The sequence below is a fragment of the Typha angustifolia genome, chromosome 7, assembly GCF_048772165.1.
Source record: "Typha angustifolia cultivar Huaian chromosome 7, ASM4877216v1, whole genome shotgun sequence".
NCBI classification, from domain to species: Eukaryota; Viridiplantae; Streptophyta; class Magnoliopsida; order Poales; family Typhaceae; genus Typha; species Typha angustifolia.
Window position 1 is genome coordinate 9,179,949 of NC_133245.1, and position 17,770 is coordinate 9,197,718.

At 36.4% G+C, this 17,770-nt stretch overlaps 2 protein-coding genes across 3 annotated transcripts; one reads left to right on the forward strand and one right to left on the reverse strand.

The window, feature by feature from the left end:
• Positions 1-306: 306 nt before the first annotated feature.
• LOC140762423 (probable disease resistance protein At5g45440) lies at positions 307-5,103 on the reverse strand. Of its 2 annotated transcripts, none has more exons than XM_073100216.1 (2): positions 5,022-5,103; positions 307-1,708 (listed from the first exon to the last, which is right to left on the reverse strand). In XM_073100216.1, exon 2 carries the CDS (start codon positions 1,651-1,653, stop codon positions 466-468), a length of 1,188 nt encoding a protein of 395 aa, XP_072956317.1. In that variant the 5' UTR covers positions 1,654-1,708; positions 5,022-5,103; the 3' UTR covers positions 307-465. The 2 variants fall into 2 exon arrangements, with proteins under 2 accessions (XP_072956317.1, XP_072956318.1); XM_073100217.1 differs by lacking the exon at positions 5,022-5,103 and adding an exon at positions 2,111-2,314.
• Positions 2,365-5,082, forward strand: LOC140762224 (probable disease resistance protein At1g61300). Its single transcript, XM_073099874.1, has one exon. The coding sequence runs from the start codon at positions 2,365-2,367 to the stop codon at positions 5,080-5,082; it is 2,718 nt and encodes a 905-aa protein (XP_072955975.1).
• Positions 5,104-17,770: the final 12,667 nt, after the last annotated feature.

Genomic DNA, 17,770 nt, shown 5'->3' on the forward strand with positions numbered 1-17,770 from the left:
CTGGTTATTCAACGACTCAAGTGTGATGGTCAAAGCAGTCAACAAGCTCCAGCTCAAGGTTGATTGGACGATCTCCAATCTGATCTAGGATTGCATCAGCATCCTCTAAGCTCACCCTAACTTTAGGGTTTCTCACTAGTAGGGTTAACAACTTTTCGACGCACAACCTTGCAAATATAGCTTCAGTGATAGACTTTGCAATGTATGGTTTGATCCGCCTCAGGATCATGATGTAACAACGAGCATTTAATGTATTCGGTCCATAGACCTTTTTCAAAAAAGGAAAAGAAAAGAAAAGCAAATAAATTATTGAACAAGTTCACTTAGATTAGCTAAGCCAAGACTAGAAAGCAGATACACACCAATCTGTAATGAAAATTCATTTGCAAAATCGTAAGATGATCCATAAGAAATTCCTCGCTTAAGTTGGACGAGGTCAAGCTACTGTCAAAGTTTTCTTATTTGCTAGCTCGAATCACCCGACGACGAGGAAGAAGCACATAAAATCTCCCCAATAGTCTTTGCAGCCAATGGCAGGCCACTACAGCAGTCCAATATTTCCATCTTCATGGCCCCTAGAGAAGGGTCATCAAACGTATGACCATTTCTCGAGGATGCATCCATGAATATTGCCCAACAACTTTCTCTATCTAATGTAGGTTGTAGTTGGTACAAGTGTTCTCTTCCCACCATGTTCACCACTACCTCTTCCAATCTGCTTGTGACGATGACTCCTCCACCGCTCCCCTTTGGCAATCCAAAGGCGAGACGGTCAGACCACTCGTCATCTCTTGGCAGCCCGAGGCCCAAATCCTCATACCATTCGTCAATGTTCCACAGATCGTCGAACACAATGAGGTATTTCTTACCTTTTAATTCTTGGTGGAGGATAAACATCAACTCCGTGAGGTCATCGCCGATCGTCTTATTCCTAGAAATTGATGAGATGACCTCCTCGTCAACCCCAAGGGACAATAGCATCCTCTCCACAATCTCTTTTCTTAGACCCTTCTCTTTGCTGCTGCTCGTCTGGGAGATGCACACCCAGAGCCTTGGACAAAAGTGTCTCCTCACAAACTGGCTATTAAAGATCAATTGTGCTAAGGCCGTTTTTCCAACTCCGCCCATCCCCACAATTCCAATGCCTTTGAACAATCCATTTGTGTTCTGCTCCAAGAGAATCCTCTCCATCTCCACCAAATGATCTCCAAGACCATGGACCCTGCATCCCTCCACTGCATGAGAAGTCCAACGATCGAACTCCGCTGCCTCCCATCTGCCAATGTCACGACGCAACGGACCGCTACTATTAACTGGATTTGGTTCCACTCTTGCATCAGTTATTCTTCGGATCTTTCGTTTGATAGTTAGTAATCTCTTCTTAGTTTTGAAAAGAAACAACTTATCAGGCAAAGAATTGCCATCTCTGTGCTTCTTGGACAGCAGTTGACACGCGAGCAGCATGTCGTTGAGGTCGTAGAGAGATTCTCGGAGCAAGTCAGTGGTACCTAGAGATGTGGAGGAACTCACTTTCTTCTCCAGTTCATCCTTTATCTCTTGGAAATGGAGAGTAAAAGGAATTGCCTTGTTGTCCTCCTCTGCAAGAGCATCCACAAACTTCCCCATGAGGAACTGTACAATTTCCACAGCCATTTGTTTTCTCTTTCCCTTTTATTCTTCCTCCTAGGTCAGCTCTCTTCAAGTAAATCTGGAGAATAAGATGGCAAAGAGGGTTAGAGGGAGATAATAGAAGCCGATGAAGCAATCTGAGAAGAAGAGGAATGCATCCATGGGAAGGAGACACTCAGGACCCCAGAAGAGCCCAGGAAACAAACAGGAAGGAAAGAGACGACAACACGACGGAGAAAGCACACATGGGACGGTGGCACTTAAGTCTCATATAGAAAATTCTGTCCTTTGATCAGATGGCTTTATTTGCAACAAAGTGCCAAGGGATTTCAATTGATTTCATTTGTGGGCCCTGTGGATGAAAAAAATCAGCCCAAGGACTAATTGAGGTTCTTGCTTGATTCGCAAGACTATATCCTGGGTTCGATGAATCCAGTGATTTATCTGCAATTCAATTATTCATCTACATCCTCGTGTATACCTTCGATTCTTGGAAGGTTCCTCATTTTTAATTTTCCAATCTGTTTCCAGTGTTATTTCTGATTGGTACTCTTCAATTCTGGGAAGGCTCCTCATTGTTCCCACCACTGTTTCCTTTCCTCTTCTTATCTCTTTCGGATCCCTGAATACCCTCCGTCTTGTTCCTATTCCCGCAACTATTCCATTACAACTTACAACAACCTCCTTTTGCTTCCTTAGAATCTTGTCCTTTTTTTTCCCTAATAACAGAGGGCGATGGACAACATCGAAGTAGGCCATGATCGGGACATGTTACCCGGAGAGAAACTCCAAGCCATCCAACAACTCCAGAGAGCACTAGTGAACCCAGAAGTTGGTACGGTGGTCATATATGGCATTGGTGGTTCAGGCAAGACATGGACTGCGAAGAAGGCATACAATACAGCCGTGACATCTCATTTATTTGATACATATATCTGGATCCCTCTATCTAGCAGTTGCAGTGTCAGACGTGCCATGGAGAAGATTTCCACACGCCTATCGATTGCCGTCGGAGCTGACCTCAGCGAAGAAAGCATGAGGGCAAAGATCAGTGAAAGTCTGGAAGGGCGAAATTTCTTTTTGGTGCTTGATAATGCTTGGTTTAAAGAGGACGGTGTGTTGGACCGCATGGGAGTTCCGCGCCGTAATAGATTGAATGCTTCAAAGGTCGTTGCAACAACGAGAACTAGTAGATCATTGAATGTAATGGAGCCGGATATAGTTATCACACCAACTAGTCTTGGACGGAAGGACTCATGGGACTTGTTCCGTGAGATGACCGGGGAAAGCATCAGTTCCAAGGTTGGGCCGGCTGTGGTCGAAGGTTGCAACGGGATGCCATTGCCGATCATCTTGTTGGCGGGGGCCTTTCGGAACGTGCCATCTGGTCCAGCAATGACGAAGGCGCAGGAGAGCGCTATGATATCGATAGTGGCTGCGGGTCCGTTTCATGGGATGTACCGGGCTGTGAGATTTGGTTATTCTATGCTCCCCAGTGACAGGGTAAGGGACTGTTTCTCCTTTTGCTTGCTCTTTCCTGAGGATATAGGAATCCCCAGTAACGATTTGATCCACTACTGGATAATGGATGGCCTAATCGATGGAGGCAATGATATGGAAAAGGCTAAGATGGGTCGGGACATCCTTCTTGTGCTCTTAGATCACGGTATGCTGTATTGGGAGGATGACGATCATGTCCGGGTGCATGATGTCGTCAGAGAGGTGGCATTAGACATGAGAATTGCCTGCAAATTGCATATGTTTGAATTTTCTGCAAGAGATGATCTCCACGGGGAAGTGGCTTTGGAGCTGCATAACTTGTCGATTGCTGTAGGGGGTTCGTGTAGCAGAAGATCGTTGATGGAGAGCACAATCAAGGAACTTTGTGGAAGTCCCAAATGCCTTTTTATATCGACCTTGCTTCTCAGGGGAAACCATTATCTGAAGGTTATCCAAGACAGTTACTTTCAGCACATGCAAATGCTCAGTGTGCTCGACCTCTCATTTACCCGAATCAGATTGCTGCCATCGTCAATCTCCAATTTGGTTCGTCTACGGTTGTTGATTCTCAAATGTTGTGATTGCTTACAGGAGGTCCGGCATATCAGGCCGCTAGTCAAGCTTGAGATCCTCGACGCCTCAAGCTCAGCTTCCCTTAAGAAGATAGAATCTGGATCATTCGACCTTCTGAAGATGCTTAAAACCCTCGACTTGTCTGGCACTTCCATTGAGTATTTACCATCTACCAATGGACTTCGTGACTTGCGTCGCCTTTTACTAAACGGATGTCGATCCCTGAAGTCAGACTGGCGTCTACATGTACCTCCCAAACTCAAGATTCTTGATCTATCCAATACGACTTTCGCCAACTTCGCCTATGGAATTAACACAGCGGGTGCTTTTCAAAATTTGCAATTAGGTAACAACGATGAAGCAATTAATTGGGAGGCCATGCAATGGATACAGGTTGGATTGACCTGGGACCAACGGGCTTCATCTAGCTTCACATTTAACCAAGATGAGAATGATGCAACAGCACGCATATCCGTGAGTAATGCCAGCTTTTTCAAATCCTTGAATAAAGATTCTCCACTGTGGAAAAATGGCCTTCAGAAGTTCCATTTCTTCATATGCCCCTTAGAGGAAGAAAGCATGGACCTCGATATTCTAGTGCACAGCATGCAATATGTGTTCAGAGATACGTACTTGAAGACAAAGCATTTCTCTCACTCTACCAGTCATAGTCGCTTCTTGGAGATTCACAGTTCAGATAGTTATCCTGCCGGAGTTGAGGGAATCCTTGCTCGCGCTGAAGTCATATCTTTGAAGAACCTTGCGTTTCTAACCCGACTGTCAGATTTGAATCTCCAGGAGATGAGACCAATGAGGGAGTGCTGGATAGATAGATGTAACAGAATGGAGAATGTTTTCAGTGGGAACGAGATAGAGCTCATTGCTGCAATGGGTAGCTTGCAGAACCTATGGATCTCCAATCTAGAAAAATTGACGTCTTTCTGTGGTGGGGCGATGGAGAGACTGTCGAACCTGAGTTGCCTCAGACACTTGCATCTGGATTGCTGTCCAAACCTCACCTGCCTCTTTCCTCCAACTCTGCGTCTTCAAGAACTCGAAACGCTACAGATCAAGTTCTGTGATAATCTGCAGTGCGTGTTTGACAACTCGATCTTGGGAAAAGATGCCCTACCAAGGTTACAGACGGTGCGCCTGTGGGAATTGCCGGAGCTGACTAGTGTTTGTGGAGGAGTGTTGCCATCTATCAAGAATCTCGAAGTGAAGAACTGCTTGAAACTGAAGAAAATTCCAGTGGGTGTAGATAACAAGAGCCCACTCGCCGTGATCAGAGGAGAAAGGGTATGGTGGAACAACGTTACCTGGGAAGATGAAAGGATCAAGTCTCTTTTAATCTTCAGGAATTGGGGGCGGCGCTTCTAACAGTATTCAATCTAGTGAAGAAGAATGGAGGACAGAGACCCCATCTTTACCTGTGATACGTTTGTTTATTGTCTATATGTTTCTTTTCTTTTTGTCGTTTTCTTGACAAAATATTTATCTAATCAATTGTGTCTTTGATAATCGGTAGAAATTTTGTCTCAAGCTTAATTGGACTTTATTCGTCTCAGATGAAGTAAAGTTGGGATGAGATTAAGCTATTCTTTTTGGAATATATGATTTTTGATTTAGAAAATCGTCCTCCTTTTAAGGAAATATGCCTCTTTAATATTTCTAACCGCAAATCATATCAAAAAACATTTTCCCTTTTGCATGCAAACCCAATTTAAATTTCTCCTTGCACAACGGCCTAATAATTTTCCAAAATGATAGGATTACCCTAAGCTTGAATATTTGATAAAGAAAGGTCTTGAACTTGTTGATAAAAGAAAGATCATTACGTGCTCAAAAAACAAATAAGACAGAAGATAATTCTGAGAGCCAATTTCGAGATTTTTGCTTGAGGCTAAATAGTAATTTTTGAAAGCGACGAACTCTGGTCTCCCCATCAGAAAAGTGAGACGACCAACATTGAACCATGAAGGTTATTGTGTATAATAATACTTACACAATATCTTTCTATAGTCACGATGTTAGTACTAAAACGTTTACTTCTAGTTAAAATTCATATATTACTTATTCCTGCTCATTTAATTAATACGAGTGTTCTCCTGATGCATCAAATAACCTTCCATATATAATAACTAAATATATCATGACAATTTATGATTCAGCCGTAGATGTACAAAACATGAAAACTTCCAACTCTCTTTAAACAAAGATTTAACTTTAATCCTAGTACTCTTAATTAATCTTTGCTTTCTTGATGGAGATATTATGTATCATAGATTTAATATCCATTTATCACATTTTTTTAATCACTCATCTTGCACCATAACTATATTGCAAGTTATAGAATTTGCTTTATAATTGACTTCTATTGATTAATCAATAGGTAGGGAAGCCGAAGCAATCCCTAACCCAACACAAGAACAAGTAGAATAGTAATGGATGGTATTAACTAAATATTAACAAGGCTAATAGTAACACTAATTTGAGAAAAACTCAATTACAATATTAGAAGTAGAGAGCAATAAGCATCCAAGATAATCACAGACAAGAATTTCAAATATGCAAACCACAAATCTTCAATATGTCTACATCCACGGGCGATACAAATCTTCAATCCATTAGTAGAGATGTAAAATATAATTATTTTTAAGCCTCCAATCTCCTCCAAATATAATAGGTGCATTCTCTTCCAAAAGCTCCTTGATTAGTATACCCTAAACCCATCTTAATGGTATTTATAGGAGTGACTTACGAAAGAAAAATTCCATGAGGCACTCGAACAGCTGCCCAAATGAGTTTGAATACCCTTTTGCAAGTCTCTATAAATGCGATTGATTTCCAAGCATTCAAACGCCCCTATCGAACTCCATAGAATTGAGCCAAAAAACCAACAATTCTCCACCTTTGTGAAAATTCCAAGACTTCAACCAAAATTTATTTTTACTACTACAAAGAGATTGAAGAAACTCCAAAAAAAATGCATGGCATACAAATTTGCATCCTAAAATGCCAAATCCAAGCAATCAATCAAATATGATACTAATCAAGTCCAAACACTATTGGAACTTGATCTTTGTCACCATTTTTGTCAATATATCTGCAGTCCTAATCTTATAAAGAGAAATATCATATTCCTCTAAAATTTCCCTCAAAAAGTGAAATTGGACGTCCATGTACTTCGTCCTAGCATGATGAGCTTAGTTCTTTGCCAAACAAATTGCACTTTTGACTATCACAATGCACCTCCATCTACTCCTAGTAAACACCCAAATCATCGGTCAAACCAATAAACCAAATAGCCTCATTTATAGGCTCTGTCACTGCTATATATTTTGCATTTGTAGTTGATAGAGCATCAATTAATTGTAAGGTAGATTTTTCAGCATTTTACTAGGAAATACATCCTATTATCGATCTAAAGTTTTAGGACTGTCCTTAAACTCCACCAAACTGATCGTCATATTCGATCATCATATTATTAATGTGAACATACTATATAATAACAAAGACTAAAACTTTATATTCAGCTTATCTTTAAAATTTTATTTTTAATCTTATGTAAGTAATTAAGTTTCTCATAAAATCTTTTTCCATAGTAAGAGTAATATCAAATTGTAGAATTTTCTACTAAGACCTTCTGATATAATATATTTCTTAATGATAAACATAACCTTATAATTTACATTAAATCATTCTAAATTATCTATTAGTATTTTACATACACATGTATTGTTATTTACTAAATATATCTACACTCATATGCATAGAGACAATATGTACTACATTTTCAATATCCTCTTTTCGATCTTACTTTACATATTAATATTTATCATAATAAGTAATAATATTTTAAGATATAAAGATTCTAGTTAGTCCTACTATTTTGCACTACAGATAAAAGATATAACTTATGAAATAGAAATGTGGTGCACTAAAGATCAAACAAGTTGAAACACTGATATAAACCAAATTTAATTATTCAACATTCTCTATAAAAACTTGCCCTCAAAAGTTGTATATGATTTAAAGATATGAATTTTCACATTCTTACACTATAATTTGCAAAGTGTATAAACCATATAATATAAAACTTCCCTATACAATTTGGCCTTATGTGCTTTAGTTGAGACTAAAAGACTTTTGTGTATATATAAAACATAAAAATAAATTATCATACTAGAGTTAAATTTCTTCTCTTTTCCTTTTGTATTGAGATGAGAACATGCGTATATATTTTAATTATCTCATTATAATAATAAGATAATTAGTCATAAGAGAATCAATTTTACTAATCTCTTTAATTCAATTTCATTCTCTTTTGAGATAAACTATTCATCCTCATTTATACATAATACAAAGTAAAATAGGTTATACCAACAGTCATAAAATACATTAAAAGTGGTCATATATCCACCAAAGCTCAACACTGGTGTTTTATAAAATTTTTCTTAAAGTCATGTCGGTGTTGAACAACACCGATATTTTTGTCATATTCAGCGGCATATAATATATAGCACAAGTTATAAATAGCAGAATTTATGGGGCTTTAAGTGGCACTTTCGATTGCCAATCAAGGTTTTGCTGACAATTAGCAAAAATACCGATAAATGCCATAATATTTAGTGATTCAGCAATTACCGGTAAATATATATTGGTATTTTGTAAATACTAGTGTAGAAATAATTTGTGGCATTTGATCAATCGCTGATAAAATAATAATTAGTGGTATTTCTCTAAGTGCCAATAACTCTTTTGCTAAAATGTTGGTGGAGGTCTTGTTTGGCTTTTACAAGAGCAGTATTTGCGAAAATGCTGCTAAAACTAATTACTTAATTTTATTATTTTTTTAAAATTTTTGACACTATAATTGTACTAAATTCAAATATCATTTGATATAGTGCAATCAAACAAAGTATTATTTTCTACTACATATCAACAAAATTATATATATAACAAAGACAACCCTACAAACAATAAGTTCACAAAATATACATATTGACTTTTGAAAAAAAATATAAGTTTCTATGGAGTATAGACACATCAACAACCATCCAAATGTGGTCATACCAAAATAAAGTTGTTATTAGATATTCTAAAACCTTTCATATAAAAATAAAACATCTAACACATTCAAAATTTGAGGTATCGATATTGTATTTCACCTTCATCATGGTTTGACCTGAAAAAATAAAATAAAATTCATAGATTAAGTAAAAAAAATTGTATAATAAACTTATAGTTAATATATAAAATTTTATAAGTAAGAAGGCCAAGCTATCATTGTCTTTGCAATGGCATCTCCAATTGACCTCATAATGATATGGTATCTTACTAAGGGCTCATTTGGTGCGACAATTACTTCAATATAAACTTCCCAAAATTATTATTCTAGTCTCTCCCCTCCAACTAATGTTGAGGGACCACTCCATATGTCATCGTCCGATAAGGTCTTCTAATTGATATTAAAACAACTTCTTCACCACCCTATATATTATTTATATTATTATTACACATAAATGGTATAAATAAAATCAAGAACTTAAACACTAATATTTATAGATTTACCTCGTTTGATGCTTTATGATCCTTTTTGCTTTCTTAACTGGAAATACCTATCAAAATTAAAAATTTACATAATTTAATTGAACAACAATTTGCTATATGAAGAAAATAAAAATAAAAAGGTATCAACACATAGATATAAGATAAAACATATGTCAATTAGACAAACAATAAGCAATAAATTATTGAAAGATATCTAAATCTATAAAATGTACAATTAAAATAGAAAAAGAGTAATAACTCATTAATCTTACCACGTGATATGAAGAATTAGTATAGCTAGACTTCAATGATGCAATTCTTGTATGCCCGTTGCATTATACATAGCATTAAACTCATGAAAAGCCTGCCATTATCGAAATATCTAATAAGTGTCATTTTAAAAGAAATATAAATTATAAAAAAATAATGGTATAATAACAATGATTCGTTATTGAAGCAGATAGCAACAACCATTTCATCAGACATGCGTATTTTTGATTATCCGATGGATTTACATGGTTTCATTAATGGAAATTGTTTGATGTAGTGAATACTCTGGTTGTTCGCCGTTCAAGAATTCTTGTTTAGGCACTTCATATCATCCATACATAGTGTTTTGATCTAAGATTTCAATATATGTTCACCATTAGATGTATTCCTCGGCTCTTCATTCATAATTATTTATAGTTCTTTTGAATTCACTTGCATTATTCTTACTACATGCTATTCTTACAGATAGTGCATGCCACAGTCATAAAAGAAATTAAGATGTCAAAAACATATCACATTAGCATTGACTAATAATTTTGCGTTCTAATATATGTTTGACTTTTCTGAATATGTTAACACTTGCATCCAAAGAATCAAATCTGGAAGTATTTTTTTCTTTGATGGTTACTACCAACACAAGAACATTTAAGTGAATTAAATCACCATAATCAGTTCATGTTGAAAGTCTTTAGCTGATTAGTTTCATCTGTTTTTGTGACTTGTGCTCTCAATGATGTTGAGATTCTTCCATCTATGTGTTATATTCTAGATGACTAATGAATCTTATTCTTAATAACTTTCCATATAATTCTAAAAGACTATATGCTATGTTTTGCATAAATTGGTCACTAACTAGCTTTCTTCTGTTTATTTGTTGCGGAGAAGGAAGTTGTTTTCATAGTTATAGAGAATGAGAAGTTGTACATGAATGAGATGCAAAGGGTTATGTTACGGTCCGCCCAAGTCAAGCCGGAGCAAGAAACATGGGAATGCTGGTTTCAAACTGAGAAGATCCGAAATTGCAAATGTTTGCACCTCGTTGCATATAGCACCCTTCATGTTAAGCCAAAGATTTTGCAAGAAAATACGTGTTTGTACCATCCAGACTTAGGGTTCGGTCCAGGCCCAAGCTATTGAGGATCTATAGATCTCCTCCTCAATAGGAGGAGCGACAAGAGAGCTGTGATCTTGACAACAAACCCTAGGGACCGAACAAAACTTAGGGCCGAAGTGCCTTAGAAGAGAAGGAGGGAGGGTTACAGCTAGTGAAGGTGTGTTTGAAGTAATCAAAACTCCATTCTAATCTTAGGAAGGTCTTGAGTCCATTCAGCTGAGAATGGGACTAGAGATCTAAAATCTCATCCTCAACAGCCTTGTGCTTAACACGGGGATTCCCTACCTACTAGTAAGACCACTTCTTAATTTCGTGAGTAAGGGTAGTGAGGTCTTGTGTGAGAGGGGCCTATTATAGGAGCTCTCTTGGGAGTCCTTATAGAATGGGATGAAGGATGGCCCATCAGTTCTCCATGCGAAAATGCTTTCACCTATCCCACCAATAGCATTGGTGTTTGAGCAGGATGGGGTCGTGATCACAAGAAATAGTTGAGAGATGAAGCACTTTCACATTGGGGAAACAGTTGCACCAAGTGGAGCTAGCTAGGCCCTTATCGAGGCTGTCTCGAATAAGGTGCTTAGGCGAGCACTAGTTGGACCAAGTATGCACTGGCCCAACAGATCCATGGTCGATTAGGCTCATAGAGTTGATCCACACTATATGTGGTTCAAATGGGATTGCAGATCTTCATAAAATCTATTACTCCTAAAATTTATTTGGAGATCTTTTTGTCTTATTTCTAAGAGATACTTACTTTATCTCTAATAAAATTTATGAAGAATTTTTGAAGAGATATTTATCTTATCTCTAAGATATTTTATAAATTTTTTGAAAAGATATTATATTGTATCTCTAAGAGGTATATAAAGAGGTTTAAATATAACCCTAGAAAGTCAGCTATCATTATCTTGAGATCATCGTTTGGAGGTTATTGGAGATCATTTCTCATATTGAATCGCTCTCAACTCAACACATATTTATTAGATCTAGAAGAACTACATCTCGAGAGTTACTGAGATGGAAGAATCAACCTCAAGGGTCACTAAGATTTGAAAACCTATCACGAAAAATAGTGTATCACGGGGTCTAGTAAGAAAGTTGTGATACATATTGAGTCATGATCGGTGAGTGATTTGTAAGCCTTTTTGTTAATTGCTATAGGTTTTAATCATTAATTTCGATTCGAGTTGGATTTGTAAGTTTTTTACCCAGTTTGAAAAAAATTCGCGTAAAAATCTATGCTTGAGTTTTTTTTTCATATTTTTATTAAAGTATGTGATAAATCTCATCTCTTATGGCGTTTATTACATTTTTCACAGTGGAAGTAGGATTTTTGATATGGATAGAGAAAGACTCAATCATGAAATTATGATCAAGTAGATGTGTAGATGATTTACTCCAAAGTTGATGTCGAACCATATCACATCAAATAAGAATGACACATTGATTTACCCATTTAGACCCTAACCCTTGGTGGCCTAAATGTAGCTTTGAAAGGAGAGAAAGAACTAGGATAGAGAGATGATCAATATATCTAGTATATCATTAGATCTAGTATATAATAGAGATAAATGTTTTATCCTTATAAGATAAGGATTAGAAGAGATGACCCTTTAGGGGCATCCTAATCTGATAAGAATTAGACCTACCCTACTCTGCTTAAAATAACAGCTTCGCCTTCGTTCCCATCTCTACCAAGCCCAATCACTTCTATGTCCACTCCGCTACTTCCAATGGCGCCTCCTCCAACATCCACAAGGACCTTATCCACGGCTTCCCTCAGAATACAGTGTGGTCTTTCTTTATCGAGCTATCGAGTCGAGCTTGATAAAACTTTCTTGAGCCTAAGACGAGCATACAAGAGCCAATCTTATCAAGCTTATTTCAAGCTCGAGCTAAAATTGACTTTAGAAAAAATCCTCATCGAGTTGAGCCGAGATGAGCTAGGCCTAGATCACTCGAGTCGCTCATTTACCTCAAATATGAGCTAAGAGTGTTAAGATCTAGTGTAAATAATCCAAAATCACCGTTCTAGACTTGTAAGCTTAAGCTTTTAAAGTAATATTGTTGAGATAACAACTAACAACTGGTTAACTCAAATTATCCACCTCATTTTTTATGCATAGAGATGAAATTGAGGTGATAAATAAAAGTCGCACATCAAATATTATGCAAGACATTAATCCTCAATCATATCGCTAATTACCTTTAGCTTTTGTACATCAAATAGCTCATCAAACACTCCAAATCCGAGCTCTACCTGGTAACTCGACAATTCGTGCACCATTCAACCATCATATTCATATATAATTTAATATTTGAAACCATGACGAGCATAGAAAGTACGTAATTCTAGCCTCTTAAACCTTGAATAATTGATTTGATACTTGCGAACCACTGTACTAAATTGTAAGAACAATGTATTACTAATTTGCAGAAAATATAGTTTACCTCTTATATTTTGTTCAAATCCAAAGTCTCTTGAACTTTTATTTGTGTCATGACCCCCATAACCTCCTTGCAATTGTAATCTATGTACAATCATTATTATTTTTCCATCTAAAACTAATGGTGAAAATAGTTGAAAACTGTCAAACTTTTGATCAGTTTATCTGTTATATATAAATTGTTAACGGTAACAATCTGATTCTAAAGAGTTACAAAAAATCCGATCAAAATAAATAAATTAAATAAACTTACAGAATATAAAATTCTGAATAGTCAAGTCTAGTATTTGACACTATTTCCTTAAGACCAATTCGCCCTCCACCGATTACTTCTTAAACAGTGGACGTCGGTCTCCCAGGATACAACGACTGCCTTGCACTAGAAAGGAAGCAGCTTTCTAATGCCTTGATTGAACTTGAACCATGCTGTACTCTCTCTCAAATGCAGACTCATGAACTAAATTTCTATATGAAATTATGCAGACTGACAGCCCGAATTGATGCACCATTCGGGTCTGAAACCAATTAACAGTTACACTGTGAAGGGATGCATCATTTCGGGTCCGAACCAAACCAGATTTGAACCCGTATCAGGCAAAAAATTAAAATTGGACTTGACCCGTGCGTGCGAACCGAACCAAGCTGACCCGGGCCGGACGGCGCACGCGTGTGAGTTAAGTTGCATAGTAATCTTTACCCACAAAATAAATACCCCTTTTGGGGCCCAAAGGCCATAAAAAGTTTGTTATTTATATACCATACTAACATTTCTCAAATATCCAATATGGTACTAAACTCACTTTTCTTTATTTTTCCATTGCCTCCCAATTTAGAACCAATTTTCATTCACTTCTCTTCATGGATTTGACTAAGTGAATATATGACAATAAAGTATTATTTGGGCTAAATTAATTCCACCATTAAACCATCATTAATAATGTGTGAGCCCCACTTAAAACTTAGCTCAAAGTTAATAAAAATTTATGTCAAATACATGAAATTACCAACAATCCCCCACATGAATGAATTGGCTGAAAATGCATATGAAATGCAGACTTGATCAAGAGTACAATGAAAAGTTACTACATCAGGATAGGTAGCTTTTGGCTTTGAACCTTCCATAGTGAAGTATTATCGGATTTATTCGCTAACCAGTGAACATGATGTCTTGAACTGTTCAGCTTTTGTATAAATCAAGACAATAATACGCACACGGCTCTTTTCAACACAGTCGGTTCTATATGTTGTGTACATTTCGGCCCTGGACGCGTCTAGTAATTCTTTGAGTGCTCTAGAGATTTAGCCTAATCATCTCATAGAAGCGGGCCAATTCACACTCACATAGGTGACTTCTTATTAAGAGTATCCTACCATACTCCACTTAGATTTCCAAAGTATATGAGTCATTAAAAGCATTGCTTACTCTAACACTTAGTACATGTTTATCACTATGTCATCATAGGAAAGGTGTAGAAAATTTAATTCCTTAGTGATTTCAAAGAATGCCCCCACAACTCGGTTGTCCCTTTGAATCTAGTTCTTGGGATCTCCAGTCAACTATGTTGGGTTGCCGTTGTGTCATTACTCTAGGTGGTAGGCTTCAAACCCATTCCCCTCGATGAACAATATACTTGATCTCTTATTAAACCCTTAATGGATCCGCGATGTTATCTTTTGATTTCACATAATCAATGAATATTATACCATTTGAGATCAATTGTCGTACTGTATTATGCCTACGATGTATATGTCGTGACTTACCATTATACATCTGACTCTGTGCTCTTCCTATAGCCGATTGACTATCGCAATGTATGCAAATTGCGGACACAGGTTTTGGCCACAGGAATATCTTCTAAAAAATTTTAGAGCCATTCTGCTTCTTCTCCGACCTTATCTAATGCTATGAATTCATATTCCATAGTAGATCTAGCTATACATGTTTGTTTAGAAGATTTCCATGAAATAAATGCACCTCCAAGTGTAAAGACATATCCGCTCATGGATTTGGTATCTTTTGTATTAGAAATCCAGTTTGCATCACTATACCCTTCAAGTACTGCTGGATATCTTGAATAGTGCAATCCATAGTTAGTGGTGTATCTCAAATATCTGAGTACCCTAACTATCGCCTTCCAGTGATCACTGTTTGGATTACTTGCATATCTACTCAGTTTACTCTCGGAGTACGCAATATCCGGACGAGTGCAATTCATGACGTACATCAAACTGCCTATTATCCTAGAATATTCTAACTGAAATATACATTCATCTGTATTCTTTATGAGATGAAGATTCACATCCACAAGTGTTATGGCTATATTGCTATTATCCTTATCAAATTTATCGAGTAATTTCTCAATATAATATGATTGAGATATAACATACCCTTCAATTACCTTAGTGATCTTTATACCAAGAATCACATCTGCAACTCCCATATCTTTCATATCGAACTTGTTAGCCAACATGTTCTTGGTAGCTTTAATAACATTAATATTGCTACTAGTTATTATCATGTCATCCACATATAGACATACAATGACATAATTATCTGAAGTGCATTTCACATAAACGCATTTATCACATTCATTAATGTGAAAACCATTTGACATCAGAACTAAGTCAGAATTTTCATGCCATTGTTTAGGTGCTTGTTTAAGCCCATAAAGAGACTTAACTAATTTGCACACCTTTCTCTCTTGTCCTAGAGCTACAAATCCTTCGGGTTGTTCCATATAGATTTCTTCATTTAATTCACTATTCAAGAATGCAGTTTTTACATTCATCTAATGTATTTCCAGATTATATAATGCTACAAGAGCAATTATTAATTGGATAGACGTTATTCTTGTTACAGGTGAATATGCATCAAAGTAATCTATTCCCTCTGTCTGTCTATATCCTTTGACTACAAGTCTCGCATTGTATTTGTCAATTGAACCATCTGCTTTCATCTTCCTTTTGAATATCCATTTGTAACCCTGGTGGAAGATCCACTAATTCCCAAGTATGATTTTGCAAAATGGATTCAACTTCACTATCAATGGCTTCTTTCCATAAAGGAGCTTCAGGAGTAGACATTGCTTCCTTATAACTTCGATGTTCTTTTTCTAACAAATATGTTAGAAAATCAGGACCAAAAGACGTAGAAGTCCTTACCCTCTTACTTCGTCTAGATTCATTATCATTTCGTTCTTGCATAGACTCTTGGTCTTGCTTATTTTCATAAGTTCTTTTGAGAGAACTTACTTTTGATGTAGATTTATATGGAAATATATTCTCAAAAAATGATGCATTCCTAGACTCAATAATTGTATTCTCATATACCTCAGAATTATCTGATTTGTGAACCAGGAATTAATATGCACTACTATTATGAGCATAATCAATGAATATACAATCAATAGTTTTAGGTCCAATTTTTGTTCTTTTATGAACTGGAATTGCAACTTTTGCTAGGCACCTCCACACTCTTAATAATTTATAGCTAAGTTCTTGACCTTTCCATAACTCATAAGGTGTTTTATCCAATTTCTTATGGGGTAACCGGTTGAGAATGTGATTTGCAGAAAGCAAAGCTTCCCCCCGCAAATTCTGGGGTAAATTAGAACTTATTAGCATGGCATTCATCATCTCTTTCAGAGTTCTATTCTTACGTTCAGCAATACCATTTTGCTGTGAAGCACAAGGAGCTGTTGTTTGATGAATTATTCCATTTTCTGTACATATTTGTGCAAATGGTGACTCATATTCACCACCTCTATCACTTCTTAGCATTTTAATCTTTCTACTAAGTTGGTTCTCAACCTCAATTTTGAAATGTATAAACATTTCTAATGCCTCATCTTTGCTTCTTAGCAAATATACATAATAGTATCTTGTGTAATCGTCAATAAAAGTAATAAAATATTTTTTCCACCTCTAGTTTGAATAAATTTCAAATCACATACATCGGTATGTATAAGTTCTAGAGGTTTTGTACTTCGTTTAATGGAATGAAACGAAGTCTTAGCCAATTTGGCTTCAACACATATTTCACATTTTTTATTTAAATCAATTTGGAAATTAGGCAACATATTAAGATTAATTAATCTACGAAATGTACTATAATTAACATGTCCTAATCTACCATGCCAAGTTTTACAAGACTCAAGCAAGTAAAAAGAAGATTCCTCTTTATTTATTTTTGGAGTTACGGTCATTACATTCATCTTAAAGAGGCCATTTGACAAGTAGCCCCTTCCTGCATACATGCCATTTTTTATAAGTACAAACTTATATGTCGGGCACATGAATTATATCATTAAGAGTAAGTTCTTTTCCTAAAGTCAATTTTAACATGACCTTCTCTATTCCTTCCACCTTGGAAGTTGCTGAATTGCCCATGTAAAGTTTTTCATCTGTTGCAGTTTGATAAGACGAAAACATCCACCTATTGGCACAAATGTGTCGAGTAGCTCTAGTGTTTACATACCATTCTTTAGGATTACCACCAATTAGGTTTACTTCTGAGACAATAGCGGAGAGGTGGTTTTCCACTTCAATTACATTGGCTTGTGGCTTCTTCTTTTCTTCAGTTATATTGGCTTGTGGCTTCTTCTTTTCAGAGTTCTCCTTCTTTGAGTTCTCCTTCTTTTTTCTCAAGTGGCAGTTCTGAGCACGATGCCCTTGCTTGTTACAG

Bases quoted from the DNA above. Each gene is read 5' to 3' on its own strand.
- LOC140762423 (XM_073100216.1), bottom strand. From the start codon at position 1,653: ATGGCTGTGGAAATTGTACAGTTCCTCATGGGGAAGTTTGTGGATGCT.
- LOC140762224 (XM_073099874.1), top strand. From the start codon at position 2,365: ATGGACAACATCGAAGTAGGCCATGATCGGGACATGTTACCCGGAGAG.